Source organism: Galeopterus variegatus, unplaced genomic scaffold (assembly GCF_000696425.1).
Source record: "Galeopterus variegatus unplaced genomic scaffold, G_variegatus-3.0.2 Scaffold2747, whole genome shotgun sequence".
Taxonomy (NCBI): domain Eukaryota; kingdom Metazoa; phylum Chordata; class Mammalia; order Dermoptera; family Cynocephalidae; genus Galeopterus; species Galeopterus variegatus.
Window position 1 is genome coordinate 191,231 of NW_007728858.1, and position 23,002 is coordinate 214,232.

The window sequence follows — 23,002 nt, forward strand, 5'->3', positions numbered from 1 at the left end:
TCCATCTCTTCCTCTCCTGCTCGTCTTCCTTTAATATTAATGACTTTACTCCATCATGGGTATGGCTGCTTTTTAAAATAATTAAACTAAAATAGATCCCTTAAAATTTGGTATCAAATAATTTCTACAAGTGTGGGTAAAATTCGATTGAATGCATACAACATTCCAATTTAATTGAGATATTTTAAGAGTAAATAGGTTTACCTTTATATTCCTTTCTTAGAATAAAAGAATAAAGTGAAAATATATCAGTAATAAGGGTTTAAAACACTATTATCATACAGGCAATTTCTTTTCATACCATATATTACTGCCCCTTCTCCAAATTATTTTCCTCATAATTTCAATATTTTATTTCAATTGAAGATCAAAGTTATTAGTATCATTAATCATAATTTCTACTTACATAATTCTGATTTTATTGGTCTGGGTGTACCTGGTATGCATACACTTTAAAACTTAGGGGATTCAAATGCATAGCACAGACTGAGAAACATTGCCTTAAGCTTTGGATGGAAATCACAGCCAGAGGTAACTTTTCTCTAGGGACAAAAATGGATAAATAAGTAAGTCATTTCTCAATGGTTTTTAATAGATAAATATTGACATCTGCATACAGCTTAGCAGATCCTCTACCATTTTTAAATATGCACAACCTAATTCTGGGTCTCTGCATATCCAACAATGACTTACCCAGATATTCCCATCCTGATGGTAGGGTTTCCAATTTCTCCCCGTGTCACTGTAGAGCATCCGGTATTGGGTCACCCAATCTGAACTGCTATATCTTCCTTGGGTTGCAATTGCACTGATTTGCTTCCGATTACCAAAGTCAACCTGAAGCCATTGATAATGGTCACTGTCCGATGGAGACCATCCCCCAGCACCTGAAAAGAGTGGAGGTAAGAGAGGAAAATGAATATGTAAAGTTGAACAGGGTACAATTGACAATAGATGATTCCTTATATCTTAATTGGCCTTGGCAATGCTATATTTCACAGATATATTATATATTGGGACTTCAAGTGATATTCTTCCAACTGGGTAACATTGATCCTTTAACCTCTTTATGGTATAATTATGTGCTCATTTTCTCCTGAGCAAATGTCTACATAATTCCTCAATTAGACTTTATTAGTACATGTCAAAGTCTAATTGGCTGAGGGTTGATCAATTTGCCATGAACTCATTAGCTAAAATTATGAGGAAAAAATATGTAACTATCTATTTCCTTTTCATTTACGTAAGGGTGTATCTTATAGTAAATTATAAATGAAATAAAAAACAATTATACCCAACTCTAAAATTACTTTGCCTTAAGAAGTTCAGAGTTCAAAGAATATTAGTACTTCTTTAGATGAGGTCTAATCTTACATGAAACCCTTATACTCATGAGAGCTAAAGCAAATAAGAAATCAGGCAATATGTTTACTAACATTTAAGAAATACACAGCAAATGTCTCTTGATAACTGTATTTCCAGGGAAACTAAACTTATTTTGGTAAAATATAATAATTGATTGGCAAATAGTAAGAATGTAGAAACATTTATTAGAAAATAGCACTAATCTAGAACAAAAGAGAAAAGTCTCAATTTATAGTAATATTTAAAATAACGATGGTTGTGCACAAGCTTAGTGCTGTGACACTGTAATATTTTGGGGAGTGAGCTCAGCTACTTAAGGGAGTAAATGACAGAAAATATTTAATGAATTATCCAAAGTATAGTATATATCAAAATATATGCACCACTTTTTAAAGAAGGAATTACAAGGGTGACAGAATAATTTATTCTATGAGGACTCATAATAAAAAACATTTTGTAAAACATCATATATATATATATATATGATGTTTTAATATATATATATATATACACATTCACTTAAAAATGTTTATATGACTTCTTTCTGCTTTCAGCTATGATAGAATAGCTCTCTAAACAATTACAAAACTGACAAAATATACAAGATAATAGTTTTTAAAGATTAGACAACAGCCAGTACAGAATCCTGATCCATAAGACAGGATAAATAAATAAGGTGAGCCCTTCCAGCTTCCTGCTTTCTACCTGGTTCACTTTCTGGGTCATGTCACATGGAAAAGGATTCCTAAACAGAGTAGAACAGAGTTGCTGAGATAAAGATAGATCAGAATTGGAATGTGAGGACAGAGTCCCGGAGAGGGGGAGCTGTGTAAATGAAGAGCTCCAGAAATCTGCGTGATGATCACCACTGCGTCTCCAGAGTCTAGACTCTGGATCGACACTGCTGTGTATTTGCAAGTCAAGACTTCACAAGACCAGGAAAAGTGAGTTTCTGAAATGAACACCAGCCAGAAGTTGCACAAGGCTGGGAGAAATTTGATTTCAGACTAGACACGATTTAGAGATCTTCTTAAACCACCCCAGGTACTCACTAGACTTCCTAGAAGTAGGGATAATTGTATTAGAACTAGGGATAATTTAGTTTTAAAATAAGGACTACTCTGGACATACCTGAACAAAGGTTACTGAAAAAGATCTATCTGACCCACATATAAATTATTTCTTCTTCAAACAAAACTCAACACTTTATTAAGGAGGGCCATGAAAGTTTAGGAACTGAACAACATTGCATCCAAATGCCCAGTATAAAATAAAATAAAAATTACTAGACAATTGAAGAAGCATATTGAAGAAATTATGGCTCATAACCAGAGAAAAACCAATCAATAGAAATGGACCCCAAAATAACAGAGATGATAAAATTATCAGACCCGGACTTTAAAACAGTGATTAAAATTAGTTCCATTACTTAAAAGAAAACATGTAAATATTGAAAAAAATACAAAATCTTAATTAAAAAAAAAACAACAATAAAAGAGAAAAGATGGGAATTTTAGAACTAAAAATTTACCAGATGGGCTTAACGGCAGATTAGACACTGAAAGGAAAACATCAGTGTACTGGAATATAGGGCCATGTAAGCCATCCAAATTGAAGCTCAGAGAGGAAAAAAGGCTTAAAAAATGACCAGTACTCCAGTGACCTGTGGGACAATATTAAGTACCTAACATTCATGCAAATGGAGTACTAAAAGCATTGAGCTAGAGGTTGGGGCAGAAACAAAGACACTTAAAAGATAATGGTTGAAAAATATAAACCCAGAATCTGAGTAGCTCATTGTATTCCAAGCAGGATAAACACAAAGAAAAACACACCAAGACACTTTGTAATCATTTGCTAGAAAACAATGCTAAACAGAACATCTTAAAAGTAGTCAGAGGGTAATAACTTCTCAGAAGAAGCAATGCAAGCCAAAGATGATGGAACATCATATCTGACATGATGAAAAGGACAGAAAAAGAAAGCTGTCAACCCAGAATTCTACACCCAGAAAAAAATATCCTTTAAAAATGAAAGCAACAAAACAATATTTACGACAAAAGTTGAGAGAATTCATCAGTGATAGGTGTGTACTACAAGAAATGTAAATTTTTAAGCTTCTGGGAAATTTTTCTATACTGAAACACACATTTTAATGAAGAAATGCATGCTGAAAATGGTAAACATGTCAATAAATATAAAATATTTGTTCATATTTTGAAATTTCTTTAAAGGATAATTGAGTGTTTAGAACAAAAATAGTGATGATTAATTAGAAGGTTTATAACAGATGTAGAAGTAAAATGTGTGACAACAGTAACAAAGAATAGAAGGTAGGACTAAAATATACTGTACTGAGTTCTTCACATTATATATGAAGTAATACTTGAAAGTAGCAAACCCTGGGCCGAGCCCGTGGCGCACTCGGGAGAGTGCAGCGCTGGGAGCACAGCAGCGCTCCCGCCGCGGGTTCTGATCCTATATAGGGATGACCGGTGCGCTCACAGCACTCAGCCAGCGGTGCGGCCGGTCTCAAAAAGGACAAAAAAAAAAAAGAAAGTAGCAAACCCAAAAGTAAAAGGCAGAAAACTTTTTCTGTAAAAATGTAAATACTAAATATTTTAGGCTTTGCAGGCCCTGCTTTCTCTAGTATAACTACTATATTCTGTTACTGTAGTATGAAGCAGCCATGGACAATCCATAAACAAAAGAGTGTAGCTGTGTTCTAATAAAACTTTATTAATAAAAACTGGTGGCTGAACAAATGGCTGTCAACTTCTAAAAGTAAAAATTTAAGATCATACTTCCAAAAGTAAAAAATTACAAATCTGTACATTTTACTATAGCTAATGTATACCTCAAAACATTTAGAAAATATTTATGTATCTAGCATGTGAGTGCATATGCCATATGTTCTATAGAATGTGTGTGTAAACTACATAATAACTACTTTCTCAGTCTCCAGTCTGACATCTTCAATCCACACTTTTGCAAGAATGGTTTTTCTAAAATGGAAATCTTATATTTAATTCCTACTCAATACCTTTCAATTGATTTCCACTGCCTCTAGAAACAAATCACTCACACCTCCACACACAAAAGACACATCTGGATTACAGCCTGTACACACACACACATCCTTCCCCAACTTGGCATGGTACATTTTTACTTCTCCTTCAAGCATCTGTGTATTCATTTCAAATATCACTTCCTCTAGTGGATGCTGTGAGGTGGCATTCAGGTCTGTCTTTATGACTGGAGGACTTATTCAGTCAACTACTGGGAGTACTGCAAGCAGACAGTACTTAGATGTAATTCCTCCTCAGGAACTTTCTGGGTTAAAAAAAAGACACTTTATTCGAGTTTATGCCCCATCCTGGAGTTGTGAAACACAGTAACTGATAGACCTGGGGCTACAAAGGGGGTACCCTGCCCCAATTTGTGGATACCCTGAGTGACTTCGCAGTCTCAGAGCTCCCTGCAAAATTGGATGAAGCCTTCATTAAGACTTCATTCTACTTAAACTTCTCCCTCTGACTATTTTTTGCTTTATTCGTTTCTTTTCCACAGGTTTTATCCCCAAAGCACTCCCTAATTTACTTCCTATTCCTCATCTCAGAATTTGTATCCTGGGCAATCCAGTCTGCAGTACCTCCTTGGGACTACTTTCCTGATAATCTGCTCACTGACAATATGAGTTAGTTGTTTCTGCTTTGTAATTTTTGTGTTATTTGCATGCTGGTTTATTTTTTTCTATTATAGTACCTAATATTTCCTGGAGTCGTATATTATCCATATGCCTATTTTAACTAGAATTCTGTAAAATTTTGGAGGAGCTGTAGATCAATTGTTGGAATAACAATATACTCATCCATTGAGAGACAATATACATAGATAAATGTATATGTATGTATATGTGTATATATATTATTTTTATTTGTTAGACATACAGTTCCAAACCTTGGAGAAATTTTATAGCCAACTACATATAAAATTCTATCTATGTGTTACCAAAAGCAACAGACTGATTTGGTCAACAAAGTCAACAAGCAATTAACACAGCAAGGAAAGAGGCGAAAATAAATCCAATTGATTGTTTGGTGACAGGATATTTCTGTAAGTGTCTTGCTAATGAATACTTCTGAACAAACTTTTTTAAATTAACCGGTTTTTGCTGAATTACCATTTTCCAGTAAGCAGGCAATTAATATACAGCTATTTCATCCCATTTATCTCATTACTTTTAACCAAGCAGAGTTTATTGTTAACTTCAAGGGAAGTAAAAATCAAAAAGCAGAGGAAGTATAAGTTAAAACGTAGTCCTTAGCAGAAGTATATGTGGAGAGCATAGTGACTGTCCTCAAGGGGAGGGCAAATGTCAGGCTTTCATGAGGAACTTGGTGGAAAGATCGATGAAAAGTTTCCTGTTCCTCTTTGATCTATCAAGCGATGTAATTTGGGGAAGTTGATTACTTTGTGCATTTGGCTTGTGAAATGTGTAACCTCTATCGATCCGAAGATTAAGAATGATATCTCTTTCATCACAAAAACCTCAGGAAAATGGTGCATAAGAGGGCAGAAGTGTTCCCCAATGTATGGTTGTAGCTCAAAGAAAGTGAGTGGAAGCTGAAGAGGAGATCCAAGAGGTGGAGACGTTGAATAGTCACAAACGCTTGGTTTCTAAGAAGACTTAAGAAGAACTCTTATCTAGAGGTAACAGAGCCAAAAATATCTAACAAGTAACTACCAAACTGTTGGGGTGACTCAAAAGATGTGTACTTTTTATAGAACTCTCACTGCTCCCCGAACAGTAAGGATGCTGTTCCCTCTCTCCCTTCCCCTTCCTCTTTCCTCCTCCCTGCTCCTGTCCCCCTGCTCCTTATGTCACATACACATTCCTTCCTCTGTGTGTGTGTGTGCATGTGTATGTGTATGTGCACATGCACACATGTGTGTACTGTAAAGATGTACAGTGTTTGTATTCTAGATGTCCATTCAACCGGGGTTCATTGAGTGATAAATTGCGATAGAGAACCTGGAGAAATGGATGAAACTAGCACTTTGAGCTCATATGGCAGTTATTTTTGATTTGTAATTTGTAAATCAGTACCTCTGAGAGAAAAGAGAAACTTAGTGGGTGGTTCAAGAGAGGGCATGGAGCTTCTTTTCTAGTGACAAGTAGCTCCTGAATAAACATGACACTTGGGTTGGTGGTTGTAGCATCACTAGAGACTGTAAACATAGATTCTAATTTAGAAGAAATGGGTGAAATTTTTTTTCAATTAAGGCTAGAACTACCTTTAATAACTGGCTGAGAAATATGTATCAGATGAAAAGAATAAATTGAAAAGGAGACTCCAGGCAAGATAACATTAGAGTTCAGGCTTTCAGGCCTCCTTCTGCTCCAAATACACAGTACTTTTAGATAAGATAGATAAAAAGAAAATTGAAAAGACATAGCCAGGATCAAAAATAAGATAAGCATCTCCATGCACAAGAAATGCAACCAAAATGCAAAGCCATGTGTAGGGCTGGAGCTGTGCCTGCTGGATTGAGGTCTGGGAGTACAGAGGCAGCTGGACATTTGCCTCCTAGGGAACGTTGGTGAATGCAAGTTGTCTGTGTGTATCAGAGACAGGAAGCCTGGGTCAGGGCTGAAAACCAAGACTGGCTTAGGGCAAACTCGCCTGTGAAAGAGACTGAAAAAAGCCACTTACTCGATTGCAAATACAGTTTATATGAGACTGCATGCCCAGAGGTTAGAAAATAGGCATATCTGAGCTGAGTGAAGGCACACACTGGCTTGGTCATCAGACTTATGATTCCCTAATAACATTGTCAGGCAAAGCATAGGGCCAGCAATGTAAGATATGGGTTTAGAGTGAGGATTCTGGGACCCTAAGTGGAGAAAGTCACAAAATGATAGAGGACAAAGGGAAGAAAGGAGATGACAGAATGGGGGGTGGCGTGGATGAGGGGGTAGGGAGAGACAGAGAGAGAGAAGGGAAACCGGCTGTCAACAAGAATGTGCAAACCAAAATTCCAAATCACAGGGGAAAAAACACAAATGCCTCAAAGTCAAAAAAGTCAAAAGTTCAATACAAATTAACTCCACATGTAATAGCAATTGAAGATCAATGGAAATTAATATGTATGTTTTAACTTCATACAAAAAATATAAATAGATAATAAAGGTAATGGTATCTTTTAAAAGTATCAGTACTTATCAGATACAACAAGGAAAAATAAGACATTGCAGACAGATGCTAATAAGAACCAAAAAGTGATCTTAGAAATAAAAAATTCAGTCATTGACAGGGGGGAAAAAAACCTCATTATAGAGTAAAATCCACCAATTGTCTGTAATCTGAGAAATAATTAGTCAGATTAAAGGTAATGTTGAAGGACTTATACAGAAATCAACAAGTAAAATATAAAATATGCGTGTGTTAGAGTTCAAAGACTTCTGCTTCTGACCAAGACAGAGTAACAGAAATGGAATTTACTCTCACCTGAGACAATTAAAAGCAGACAAAATAGATGAAACAATGGTTTGCAAGACATAAGATATGAGGCAACATAAAAGTCCATGATTCCTAAGATATATTTTCGTAAGTCAATTGAGCCCCATTTCCCTAGCTTGCTGTATTGACAAAGTTTCCAGGCCAAGGGGTAGGAGAGAACCCAGGCAGAACTGGCAGAATTCCTGAACTGAGGTGATAGAGCTCAGATCTGGGGGGACCAAGGTGGCTAGAGTTAATAGCAAAGAAAATAACTGCACAGACGGTTAACTCTAAGGATCAACAGGGCATCCTCTCGAGTCTTCAGCTGAGCAGTGATTAGCAAATGCATCTGAAGAAACTACCCACCCATGGGGAAAGAACCATCTGAATAAAGGTGCACGTGCTCTGTAACTAGCAACTCTGTGATGTCACCATGTCACTCCTAGGCATTTTCCCAAGAGAAAATAGAGCATGTGAACATACAAAGTCTGGTACATGAATGTTCATAGAAGCTTTATTTGTAATAGCTTAAAACCAGAAATAACACAAATGTCCACTAACAGATAAATGGAAAAACAAATTGTGTAAATCCATGCTATGGAATATTACTCAGCAAAAAAAAGGAATGGACATTGATATACACACAACATGATGAATCTCAAAATAATTATACTGAGTAAAGGGAGCCAGGGGGAAAAAGTGCATACTGTACAGTTCCATTTATATAAAATTCTTGAAGTGCAAATTAATATATAGGAACCACAGCAGATCAATAATTGCTTGGGGAGGGGGGACAAGGAGGAAAGGAAGAAGGGGTTACAAAGCAGAAGGAGAAAATTTCCGAGAGTGAGGGATATGATTGTTATTTTTACTGTGATGATTTCATGGGTATGTGTATATATCAAAAATATTAAATTGTACAATTTAAATATGCACATATTAGTATATATAAATTATATATCAATAAAGCTGTTAAAATTTGTTGTAGTTAGTAGACATGGAGGTAAATTGTAAGCTTCAAAGACAAGTCTAAGAGAAATTTTAGAATAAAAAAATATACAGGATATAAGCATTTGAAAAAACAATGATAGATTTTTTTTTCAAAATAAAAAGACATGACTTCATGAATTGCAAAGACCTTCTGAACACTGTAAAGAACATGTAATGTGAACATATTATGAAAAGTGTATTATGATATGCAAATGAAATTTGGTCTAAAATAATAAGATTGATGTAATGTAACATTTAAAAAATAACATTTAAGCATACAACTGAGAATTATCTCACTGATAAGGAAAAATTAAAGACATCTTAACAAGTGTTAAAAAGAGCTTGCTAATGAGCTCAGATTTTACCTAAAGAGAGACGTCCACAGCTACAGGAGTGGCATGTGGCCTACGAAGAAAGGTTGGATAAGGGGCTTCAACCTAGCTTAGATACTTGTTGACAGGAGTAGCCAGAGAAGAGAGTGACACCCATTAATCATATTTGTCATGAGCCAGAGGAGCAAAAATGGCAAGGCCACAATCATTCCTGAAATATGGATACATTAATGCTTATATAAAATAATGTTAAAACAAAAGAGCATTAATGCTTTTTTTGAAGCAAAACAAAAGAAAGATGTAATATTATCAGATATTATTAAATAACAGAAAGAACTGTTTCTCTCCTGTTTCTTTTCCAATAAGGATAACAGTTCTCAAATCATTCTGGGAGTAGCAAAACTAATAACTGAGTCCAACAAATTACCTCCTGAGACAAATTAGGACATAATAAGAGAAACATAGAGGCCTTTTTTGAAGCATTCAAATTCAGACAATATCCCAAAGGACTGGCATTAGTTATAAATGTAATCTTAGCTGCCTTGAAAATTTATCAAAGAAATTGCTAGAAAAGCAAACATAGGCAAAATCAAAACAAAACAAAATAAAAAAAACAAATAAAATTTAAAAACAAGGGCATTAGTAAATCTAGAAAATATAGACAGAAAGTTCTTCCTCAAAGTCTGGCATGTGAGTTTTGAATATTTAGAAAAAAAAAGATAAGTTTAAGTGGCAGGTGATAACAGAGGTAGTGCTGGTGGGTTCCAAGAATTTGTTTGTTTGGTTGATTTTAGTCAAGTTCTTGTTTAATAGAACAGAATAAATTCTATAGATCTATCTCCAACTTTAATTACAGGAAAGCATTTGGCAAAATCTCTGATAAGTGTAAAACAGTAAAATGTGAGCTGGGAGATAACAGTTTTAGGTAAATTCAAAAATAGCTAACAATCATACCCCAAATATGTTGACTAATGATCATGTCAACTTGAAGAGAAATCCTTAATGCTGTGCCACAGGCTTTCATCCTGTATACTTTCATTTTTTAATATTTTTATTATCTAAGGCATGAAGGACATGCTTATGAAATTTGTCAATTATATAAAGCTGGAAAAGAGACTTAATAGGATAACTAAGTGAATTATGACGTAAAATGTTCTTGACTGGCTGGAAATCTGAACCTACACCAGCACAATTTGTCTTAACATCAACACTAATCTATGATAACCCTTTTGAAGAAATGCATTATCAACTTCATGATTAAAGGTGTATAATGCTTAGAAATAATTATGTAATCTTAATTTGCTTTATAACTGATATAGTGTGGAAATGATATCACCTAACTACAATACTGTATCTGCAGTATAATAGTCAATACATTTGAGATACATTTTTATTAAGGTTTTACATATATTCATAGAAAGTCGGGGGGGGGAGAAATGAGGAGATCACAAGCATACAGATACTATCAGAATTATCACAAAGTAAACATAACCATGAAATTGCCAGCCAAACCTACAAGGAAATCATTATCAGCAACCCACAAGTTCTGTTTGTTTTCTTTCCAAAAAATGGCCAACTGTTTCCTACTCAGTGAATTACCCCAGAGATTCAATAATGTGGTTGCATATAGCAGTAGAAAACTTATTTTCATTGCTGCCTAATATTACACTGGGATAATACACTCTATTTATGCATTCAATGTCAAACAGGTGGATATTTCCAGTTTGGATCTATCATGAATAATGCAGCTAATAACATTTTTTCTTTTCATGTGTTTCAGCGCCTACATTCGGTGCATTTCTTTGGGCATATACCCACGAGAGGAACTGTGTATCCAACAATTTGCATATTTTCAAAGTAGTCAGTTTTGCCAGTTTCCCCAAATAGTTGAACCAATTTTTACCCTCTACCAGCAGTGTCATGAGAGTTTCTGTTGTTCTACATTCTTGCCAAAACTTGGTATTGTTACCCTTGCATTTTTTTCTTTTTTTTTTTCTTTTGAAAGTTTAGTGTTGAGATTCTGCTTCATTGTGGGTTTAATTTGCATTTTCCTGTTAATTATTCCTATTCTGATGATGCTAAAACCTATTATAAAGCTATTGTTAATTAAAACATGAGTGTTATTGGTGCAAGGATAGAGAAATATGTACACCAAATAAACAAAATACAGATTACTGAAACAAAACTACATATATACATGTGTGTATCAGCACTTGATTTATGATAAAGGTAGCACAGTGAAATGGTAAAGAAAGGAGGTATTTTTTCAGTAATACATTTAGAGTCAATTTGATATCCACAAGGGAAAAAAATAAAATGTGGCTCTGACCTATACTATACTCAAAAATCAAGTTAAAAATGTGTAAATCAAATTGTAATAGGTAGAACGTTAAAATGGTAGAACATTAAAGATAACATAGGAAACTAGCAACATTTTTCTGTGGTTGGGAAAGATTTCTTAAACAGGATTCAAAATGCACTAGCTATACATAAAAAGATGGATAAATTATATTGTGTTAAAATTAGAAATTATTGGTTATCAAAAAGCATTAATGAGATAGTAAAATGTCTAACCATAGATTGAGGAATGATATTTCTAAATATAATCAGGAAAATACTCATAATCAAAATGTATAAACAAGTTCTAAAAATCAATAAGATTTTTTATCAAATGTATAAACAAGTTCTAAAAATCAATAAAACATTCAGACAGCTCAATAAAAACTGGGCAAATGATTTAAATAAACAGTTCACAAAAAAGTACTATAAGCTATAAAACATACAAAAAGGTACTCAACCTCATGGAATCTATATTCTAAGAAACACATTTAAAAAATTCAAAGGTAGTCACCAGAAAGATGAGGAGATTTAATCTCACAGTATTGTTCTGAAAAGACTAAAAACGCTAAGCTTTAAAAGAGAAAATTAAGGAGTGGCTTAATTTCCATCTTCTACTATTCAAAAGAATAGAGGTATAAGGCTTGCCAATGATACAAAAGTTACACCATACATTTCAAAATTATACATGATCTTATGTATATAGATTTTTCAGCTTTAGTTTGTATTTTTAAAATTAACATTTTGCTTAAACTAAATAATAAAAAAATTACTCCTTAACTCAATATTGTCAGCTGCATCTGTCTGTCCAGAGACAATTCATTCTATTACAAGTTATTTTCATTTTGGAATTTGACCAAGTAATGAAACTGTATATTGAACTTATTTTAACAAATTTCAAACAAACACTGCTTAGAGGAAAAAACATTTTCTTATTAAATATGTTTGTTCCTTTAAGGGTTCAGCAAATTACCCTAAGAAAATTTGCTGAGAGATCTCTTTACAATGCTGATAATATCCAGATATGAATTGCATCACTAAAATCAGGAAATATCTTGCAATTAGATGCACTTAAAAGCAAATCTATATCTGAGGCCTCTGTTCACATATTCGTCAGTTCATGGGTAAATCACTGAGTCTCAGTTGTGAGAAACAGACTTACTGCAAGGAAAGTTTAGTTTCATATATTTAAACATATATAAATTATTTTCAGGGAATTTCAAGGATCAATTACATTTTAAGATCTTTGATTTAAGGATGTCAGCTTGTTTTTAAAATGTCAAATATTACGTTAAAATTATGCTATAGGAAATAAGATAAATGAAAGCCAGAACCAAGAGCAATGTTGCTGCATAAAACTACATCAAGCCTAGATAGTGGTTGAAATTAATATAAACTCAAAACTAAGCCTGATCAAGTTCCTCTTATGCACCAAAACCACAGTAATTTTCACAGGAGGCTAGCCAGGGCTGCAGTGTGAAAGCAACCATATTCTATTTATTTACACATTATTTTCCACACATTATTTATACATACTATTTTACATTAGTCTTGTATACACATATTATTTATAAAATTAAGTTATAAAATTTTAAGCATTTAAATGGCCTGCAATTTTTAAATTTACTTACCAAATAGTGTAAATGATGTAGGGTCTTATTTTTAAAAATGTCTTGGCAATATTATGATCAAGAGAAAATACACTTCTTGTGCATATTACTTTGGATGGTGGTATTAAAAAAAGAAGTTTTAGGTAGTCAGATGTCAATGTAACATTTTTTAAAACAGTAAAACTGATATCACCAACTATAGAATGGGTTACTACAAAAGAAGTGGGCTCTCCGTTACTGGAGATATTCAAGTGAAATCTGGATAATCAGAATATCTTTAGAGCATAAATTTACATAGGATGGAAGATTGGACAAGGTGTCCTTTAATTTCATTTTAAAAGACAGTTAAAATAAAAAGCACACTATTATGTTAAAATCATTAACAATACTATCAAGTGGTTTTTATTTCTTATTGCCTTATTATCCAAGTTTTGGTTGATTTATTTTATGAATATCAGGGGGGATATTATTTAGACTATTGCTTAGTAACACTTGACTATATATAACTTTTATTGTTAATGAGTCTGGTCATTTCCATTTTTACTAGGAATAATTCCCCTGGTTCATTCATTCAGCAAATATTTATAGACCACTTCTATATGCCAACCATTGAAGTTTATTATTATTTTTTCTTTTTACTATACCTGCTTTTTTAACATGAGGATTCAGTTTATTCATTCGGAGAATGTACAAAAATATTTCTTATTTAATAAAGATTTCATTACATGGAAAACCAGATATCTAATATACTTTTAATGTTCATAAAAATAAAATCTTGTGCGTGAAAAAAATAAAGGCAAATGAAAATATTACAATCGAGTCAAACAATGAAGTCATGTTTTTTCTTTGCAACTAGTAAGAAACTGCTCTGTGGTTCTCCCTGTAAGGAAGGCTGAGGAGCTTCATGTTGTATTCATGATCCCTTCATTCATGGCATTTCTAAATGCAATCAAGGTCAAAGTGTTTATTAGTTGAGGGCAAGTACTAATGTTTCTAAGAAATTAAAAGTTGTGTGAGCAATAAATCATTTTTTTGTGTGCAAATCTACCACTTTATTTTCTATTCTTTCATCCCTGGCACACGTTTTTTGTAGGGTCTGCAGATTTTTGGAAATGACATAATTAATTAGAAATAATTTCCTAGCTGCTTAGCCAAGTGCCCTCATTGGCATTGTGCAGAAAATTTCATCGTTCTCAAGATGTTGTTCTTTCTGACAAAAAAAAAGAAAGAAAGAAAGAAAACGTTTGGTAAAAACATTCTTGTGCATGAAGCTCACAAAGAATATTGCTTGGATAAGGTGCAGAAAATAAATTTATGGCTAAAAAGAGCTTCAGAGTTCAAACATACAATAGCAATTTCTAGGTTATCAAATAAATGTTCCCTCTAATTACAAGGTATACTGAAGAAGGATATCACTACAGAAGTCAATTAAGTCATGGAACTTAAAGCAAACCCTAAACAAGTGCAAAACTAAACTCTTAGTATCATTAAATTTTTGAAGTCATGAACTGATTTTTATTCATCATTCAGTAACCACTGCCTAACAGAGTATCCTGGATATAATAGGCACTCAATAAGTATCTGTTAAATAAATGAATATAAGAATTAATGAGGTAAAAGTGAATATATGAATCAATTGATAAATAAATTAGATTCTATGAATAAGATTCCTGAAATGAGAGGATGAAGTCCTCAGATCGAGTTGTATGACCTACAAGAAAGGCATAGATCATGAGAGACAAACTGAACAGTAATAAAATGTAATTCCTTAATCATACTAATAGTTCTCAGTGTATCTTCAGTAAAGAGGAATTAAAAGTTTTTACCAGGGCACTCACTATATTCATTCTAGATATTTTCTTGGCTTAATATGTGTTAAGTGTATATTCTCTCTCAAGAATATGTATACGTTCATTCTTACAAACCCTTTGGTTGTCTTCATAAAATAAATCTTCAAAAAAATAAGCCACTTTAGCCACTATCTTCAAGAAGTCTTTGGATTGTATCAAAACTCCAGTACTCAGAATGGACAAATCAGGAGCACTGGTTTAGAATTCAGTGTTAACAAGTTTTATGTGGCCTAGTTATTACTAATGCATTAGCACGTCCCATCCTGTGAACACATGATCACAGTCACCTCCTCAGCACACTGGAAGAAGTTGGCCCATGCAGGTTAGAAGAGTGACAGCACAGGGTATTCTGAGGAGCTGGGAATGAGCAAGGACTTCCTCAGTTATTCCATGAGGAATAGGGAATCCTGGCATGGGTCTGCTTCAAAGGAACCCAGGTGACTTGTCTGAGAGGAGACACAATTCAATGGGAAAATTTTAAGAACTGAGGTTTAACTCATTACAGTAAGAAATTCCTTTAACTTATATTGCGTCTTTTAGCTAAGTGGCTTACATTAAGTGAAAATCAAAATAGACTCACATATATTGTCAAATCTAGTCTCCATCTAGTATTTTGCGCAAAATAAATTTTGTTTATTTATTTGTTTATTATGAATATTCATGAGATACAAAGCAGATTGTCTCCCCTCCTGCACATGAGGTTAGGGCCAGATTCATACTGGGGGCAAACCCATTACAAGAAATTACTTTTGTACCCTTTGTCCCCTCCCAATTATCCCCTAACCTCCCTCCCCCTCCCCCCTCCCCTCCACTACAATTTGTAGCCCTAGGAACGTTCCCTCTCTTTGTTGGATCACAACACTACGGTTTTTCTTTCCTGCCGTCCTTTCTCTCTTAGCTCCCACATAGAAGTATTGTTTCTTTCCTTCGAGAAAGAAAAGGGTCAGAGGCACATTTATAAAATGGAAATGTTCTAACTAGTAACTGAATATACTTTATTGTTTATTAACAAAATAATTAAGGATGCAAATAATATCTCCATGCCATCTGCCGCAAGGACTCCTTTAGTGAAGCCTCAATATTTCCTGGGGCAAAGGCTCTGCACCAGAAGAAATCAGTGGAAGAAATGCAACAAAAAATATATATTTTGTGTGCAGTAACAAAACCTGTTACTGTGTATGCAATAATGTCAATAGTCCATGCAAATAATATATACAAAACAATATACGCAAGTTTATCTGCAGTATGTACAATGATATATTCAATTGATATATGTAAATTTTATATACAGAATGATGTGTGCAGTGATGTAAATATACTAATGATCTCTGCAATGATATAAGGAAAATGTATTATATGTGCAATGATTCTTAAGCTAGGTCTATCGTACGTGGAAGTACAGAAAGATGAGGCCATTTTCTGATGAGATATGATAATTGAAACAAATATTTTTACTGACTCAAGTTAAGTGGAAAATTGTTTCATATCTCCACTTTTCATATTTGTATATTCAGTCTCAGACTATGATATAGCAATTTCAAATGCTGGAAAACATAGGTTATAAAGATTTTTTCTGCTTTTGTTCTTTTTTGTTCTGTTTTGTTTTTCAGTAAGAAAATGCCAAGGAATTATTCTCAAGACCAATATAGTAAAATACAGTAAACATAACCTTTAAGATCTAACTCAAACATCTCCTATGAGTACTCTGATCTCCCCCTTAACTCATGTATAGTCATGATAAAAATTAAAAGACAACATAAGTCATAATAATATTTGATGAGAAACTCTGTAATAAGAAGGCACAATATTGTTGGCATAAGTATTTTGGTAAGTCATGTTCTCATTGTTTTGTTAGCAATCTAATGCACAAAAGGTCTCATTAAGAAATTCTTAAAACTAAATGATTGTAAGATTAATATAATAAGCATTATTAGACACAAGGGCAGGTATGACAAATATCTGTATTAAGCTTAAAATCTATATATTTTGTCTGTTTTCTCCATTTTTCTTTATATTTACTGACATACAATGAAGAAGTAAGAAAGTAAAATATTCGATTGCTAGCTAGGCAGTTCTTATTAATTCCTCAAGAACATAATATTTTTGTATTATGTGCTTCTAAAATGTGCTCATAAAACACATTTGTTACAGAAAATTGAATCTTCATAGATTATTCTATCAATAAACATCAGCCTTGTGTTAACCAATTTAACATTAAGAAAGAAAAACAAATCAAAACACACAACTTACCAGCCTCAGGGTACCTGACCTAATAGTACGTATCCTATACTTGTTCTCTTTTAATCAAGAAAGCATGAGATGATCCACATTTCTCCATGAGCACTGCTTGAAATATCTAGCAACCTCTGATGAAATTACAATGTTAAGTTTTATTTTGTGGAGAAAATACCATCGTAACTGCTACATCAAGAATAAATTGTATGGGAATCCCAAGACTAATAGAGGAATGAAAAACAAAACACAGATGAATTTGTTTAAGATATCAGTGGGTGCATAGTAAGCTGGGTGAATGAGAAAACAGACAGAACATGCTGATGAACTGGACTTCAGTGAGAAAGCTAGTGGTGAAAATGGCAAGGGAAAAGAAGCAATCAAAGATGACTACTACATATTTTGACTTGAGGAACTCGAGTATGTTGTTACCAATCCTGAAATGGAAAAGACTATTAGAGAAACAGATTTGGGGAAGAACCTCAGGATCTGTGTTTCAGCCTTAATTTTGAGATGTTTATTAGACACCCAAGTCAAGATTCCAAATTGTAGCATATGTGAATCTGGGTCTCAGGAGGAAGTCAAATTTACATATAGATTCAGGAACCATCAGTATATGAGTGGTATTTAAAGATGAGATTAAATGAGATGATCTATTGAGAGAAGTAAGGAGATTCCAGGACTTGAGTGGACATGCCAATGTTTGATAACTATTGAGAGGAAAAGAAATGCCTAGTGAAACAGAAAGAAAACCAGGAGAGTGAATGTGTGGTACCAAGGTGACCCAGCCTAGAGGCTTTTCTAAAAGGAGTAAGTGGTAACTATACTGTTCGTGAGATGATCTGGTAACATATTCTATTGTGAGACGATCTGGTAACATATTCTATTCAATAGTCAAAATATAGTCACGTCTTTTATCTAACAAGTCCACCTTGCCAATTCTGAAATTTTATTTTCTGTAGAAATAACTTCCATTGTTTGTAACGTCCTCCCTGGAGGAAATAGATAAGTGCATGAATATGTTTATTGTACCACTATACCACTACTCATAGTCAGCTGAAACTGGGAACATCTGTATTTTCATAAATAAAAAAAAAATTGAGGAACTTGGGACATACTAATTATAAGGAATGCTTTCCAGCCAACAGAAATAATAAAGATTATTTTCAATAATTTAAGGAAAGAGCAGAATATGAAACACTATACATTGATTAAAAGTAAGTAAAATTATGAATAATGTGGTTCAGGGTTGGTATAGAATAAAATTTCACATCTTTATGAGATATATTTATTATTATTAATTTAAAATTTGCCTACATTAGTGAATGTAAGATGTTTTATCACTGTGGTTTTTACTTTTTTACATATTGACTAGTGATGTTAAGTATTTTACACACATACACAGCAGTTATCAAACTACTAATTGAATTATCTCTTTACTGCCTTTGTCTGTTTACTTATTGATGTCTTGATGTTTTTCTTATCCGGTTTTGTGAACTTTTTAAATACCAGAGATGCTAATCTTTAGTCATATCTCCATAAATAAAAAAAAACTAATAACAAAAGTTTACATTCAGTGACCAGATAGAGTCATAAACTTAAATGTTGTCTTTATCTAAATTCCTATATAAAAAAAAACAAAATTTTGATACGTTTAGGTGACTTACCCAAGCCACAGAGAGCAAGGGACAGAAATTAGTTTGAATTCTGAGTCTGATTCCAAAGCCTGTACTTTCTTTCTTTATGTAAAATGTATCTTTATAAGGAAATATTTCAAACATAAAGACTTCTGAAAATTGCAAACACTCGACAACACCTATCTGAAGTTGTTTTCAAATCTAGTTTTATTTAATGGAGAAACATGAAAAAATATACTAAACAGGGAGGAGTATGCCAAGTACTTCAGCCTTCTCAGGAAACCGAAAGTAAGGTGATCTTGTGAACTACTTAATAGGCAAATCAAATCCCTTTAAAAATTAATGAAGTGTCACTGGTTTAATACTGAAATAAAGGCTAAAAGCATCATGCACCATTAGTAACATTGTCTCCTGGTATTATTTGAATTTGGGGTTAAAGATGAATCTTTCTCATCATCCATTAGTAGAGAACTTGCCAATTCATGAAACTATTAAAACTGTCTGGTATAAGAACCAATACAATTTTTCAAGTTAATAAAGAGCATGAGAGAAAATGCAAAAAAGAATAATGCAAACAAATGAAGAAAAATAAATAAAAAAAATACAGAAATGCTTAACCACATTACCAATAGTTATTTAGCTCTAAATTTTTTGTTCTAATTTTTCAAAAAATTTAAATTCCCAAGTACCTGAGTGCAATCTTTTCCAATTCCTTTTGTAGGGTTTTGTTTCATTTTGCATGAAGTATTACCAACAACTCATATTCGGACATTTCTTCATGTCCGCTCCATCCCCCCAATGGAATTGGATCCATTTCTACGTTATATATTCATTTATGTAACTCATATATTTAAATAAATCTTCAATTATTGATCTAATACTTACTGAATTAATTTCACGATCCTAGGATTCAAGGTTTCACATTCTATGACCGAGCATAGCTTAAATTACCTCTGTGGCTGTTCTCCACTTGCTCCTGGTAAAGACACTGCAGTGATCTTTGTGTCTTTACTTCTGTTTGAACTTTTCCTTGACTCATTTTCCCCTCCTGGAATGTCCACTTTGCATCTCTGATAGGACACTTGCTCGTTCTTCATGGCCCCACTTCACGGGTGTCATCCCATGTAGGCCCATCCTGCTCTGTTTATTGTCACACTAGTCAGGGGGTTAGGATTTCCTTTTGTGCTCTCACCCAGACACAGATGTCTCTGTCTCCTACACTCTGATCAGAGGACATCTTCTCACATCTAGGATTGCGGGATGGCCACCTGTCTATGGTGTGGGCAGTGAGTGAAGACCTCCACGCTGAGCTCCTTCTATACTGTTCTCTTGTTCTTGAAAGGAAAAGTCCTCTCCTCCCATCCTTTTCCCAATCTGAAGACTCAGAGCCATTTCTTCTCTGCCTCCTTCTTATCTTTTCCTCAGTCCCAGTCACACCATCCTCATAAGTGTGCATCTAAAACTTTCAGACTCACGTTTAAGAGCTGTGACTTTTCTGAGTCTTGGAGTCTCTTTTGGAGAGCATCTACCATAAGTGCCAGACATATAAGAAATGCTTTATATCCTCTACCACATTTAATCTTCAAAAAGCAACATGCCAAAAGCACAGGGCTCTTTTCAATATGTATCATGAAGTAAAATCATTTAATACATCCATGAAATATTTGAGTATTCTATCTGTGAATATGATAAAACTGCCCTCCTTCCTATATTATGCCAAATTAAAATATACATGTGCATGTCTGTGTTTGCACACCTATGAAGGTATTCATATGTATTCATATATATACAAACACAGACACACAGAGATTCTCAAGTTTTATCTTTATCAAATTTAGAGATTAAAAATCACTTACTCAAATTATTAGAAATTAGTCAAATTAGCTCATTTTATAAAATAAACTATGACTATTAAATGTTAGTGAATTTCCAATATCACATAGTTATTTAGTGCAGGAAATAGGATCAAATAACTAACTACAAATACTAGCAGTCTTCAAAAAGTTCACAGAATGATTCATATTAACCTAATTTCTATTTTCCATGCACTTTTTAAAGTATCCTCATAAATGTGTCACTCGGGTGGAAGTACAATTTTATTCAAAATACTTGTGCTGTGTGGATATTCTGATATTTATATTTACATACCAATATGTTAGAATTTCTTTGTGGTTAAATGCATCTATTGTCTAACTTATCATATCATCTACTGAATTATTGAAATTGATATTCCTCAATGATGAAGCAATGTGGTATTGTGTATTTCCTACTATTCTGTCAACAGATTAACAACCAGGAAAGACAAGAAAGTGCATTCAGTCCTAACTCTAACAAATTTTACAGATTGTTTACCGAAGAATATTAATTATTAAGGGAAGAACTTCTATAGCCAATTTCCAAATGCTAACTTAGTATATAATCAAAATACTTGGTCTGTAGTTTATACTCTCTTTTGTGGATCTGCTCTCTTATTTAGACAGACATGGCAAAAGTTCCTCTACATTACTGTTATTTTAAATTTTCTCCGTTTACTTAATATTTACTGTGAGACAGGCACTGAGGTAAGCAGGTTATTTCCTTAATATTAAAACACAACACTAAAAAAAAATTATGCCTACCTTTAAAATGAGGAAATCAAAAATCGGAGAGGTCAACCATACGATCCCACAATTCCATTTCTGGGTATGTTAGGGTACTTCAAAAAGTTCATGAAAGATTCATATTATCTTTTATTTTTCCATGAACTTTTTGAAGCACCCTTCTATATCCAAAGGAAATGAAACCAGTATCTCAAAGACTTGTCTGCACTCCCCTGTCCATTGCAGTATTATTCACAATAGCCCAGATATGGAAACAACCTAAGTGTCTATCAGCAGATGAATGAATAAAGAAAACGCTATACACACACACACACACACAATGAAATATTAACCATAAAAAAGAAGAAAATCCTGTCATTTGCAACAACTTGGATGGGCTTGGAGAACAGTTTTCTAAGTGAAATAAGCCAGGCACAAAGACAAATACTGTGTGATCTCATTTATATATGGAATCTTAAAGAGTCAAACTCATAGAAGCAGAAAGTAGAATGATGGTTTGCCAGGACCTGGGGAGTGAAGAAATGAGATGGTGATCAAAGGTTTCAGTTCTAAGATGAATAAGTTCTGGGAATCTAATGTATAGCATAAGTGGAGATGGATGTATTAATTAATTTGATTGTAATAATCATTAAACAATTGTGTATATAATCATTGCACATGTGTGTGTGTATATATATATATTTACACACACACACACACACACACACACACACACACACACACACACACATATATATCTGGTTATCACATTGTACCCCTTGATCCTTACTTGTCAATTAAATATTTTAAAATAAAAAGATTTTTTTTTTCCTTTGAAAACAATCACAAAGTCAGAAGGGAGCAAAATCAGATCAACAGAGGCAGAAACCTGCTATTCCACACTTTTTGAAGCACATTTTCAAAGTTTAGATTGATAAGACCATCTTGGTTAAAATACATTCTAGCCACATTTTACAATTTAGTTTACATTCTTTACAGTGTTCTTGATCAATGCACAGGATCTTGTTATACTGCATGAAATATAAATTACAAATATCTATTGAAGAATTATTTGAAACGTATAATGCTATTGTCTTTGGGTTTAATTTTGTATATTATAAGGAGATGAAAATAAAGCCCTAAGGCAGAAACACAATTGTATGCTTCAATGAATAAATTATATTAGAGAATGTACTTGAGAGATGGCAAGAAACATAAGACAGGCTGCTTATGTAATAAACTCGGTCTCCAATAAAGAGTAACAGACTTTGTAGGCTGCAGTAACATCACATCAATAATTTTGCTCTTTTCCAGGACATTTCTTATTACATCTCTACATTTAAACCTGCAAGTAAAACTTGGGTTTCTGGTGGCCCACCATCAAGACCACCAGCAGATGTAATATGCCAGAGTAGAGATTGTATATGTTAAAGTTCTAATAGATTCTTAAATACAAAGGAAGGGGGAGGGAGAGAGTCATTACTTTGAAGTTAGAAGAAAAACTTACTTCATGAGATAATGTCTTTTAGCAGGAACTGGAATCTGATAAAAGAGATCAAAAAGAAGT

The 23,002-nt window shown here is 33.5% G+C and overlaps 1 protein-coding gene across 1 annotated transcript in view; it reads right to left on the reverse strand.

Annotated features, from left to right (window-relative positions):
• Positions 1–452: 452 nt before the first annotated feature.
• Positions 453–23,002, reverse strand: part of LOC103598816 (contactin-associated protein-like 2) — a gene marked incomplete at its 5' end in the record, with an annotated part of 54,917 nt that continues 32,367 nt past the window's right edge. The window contains 2 exons of the mRNA XM_008582868.1: positions 453–542; positions 694–887. Of these exons, the coding sequence (XP_008581090.1) occupies positions 453–542; positions 694–887 (284 nt within the window). The remainder of the gene's footprint in view (positions 543–693; positions 888–23,002) is intronic.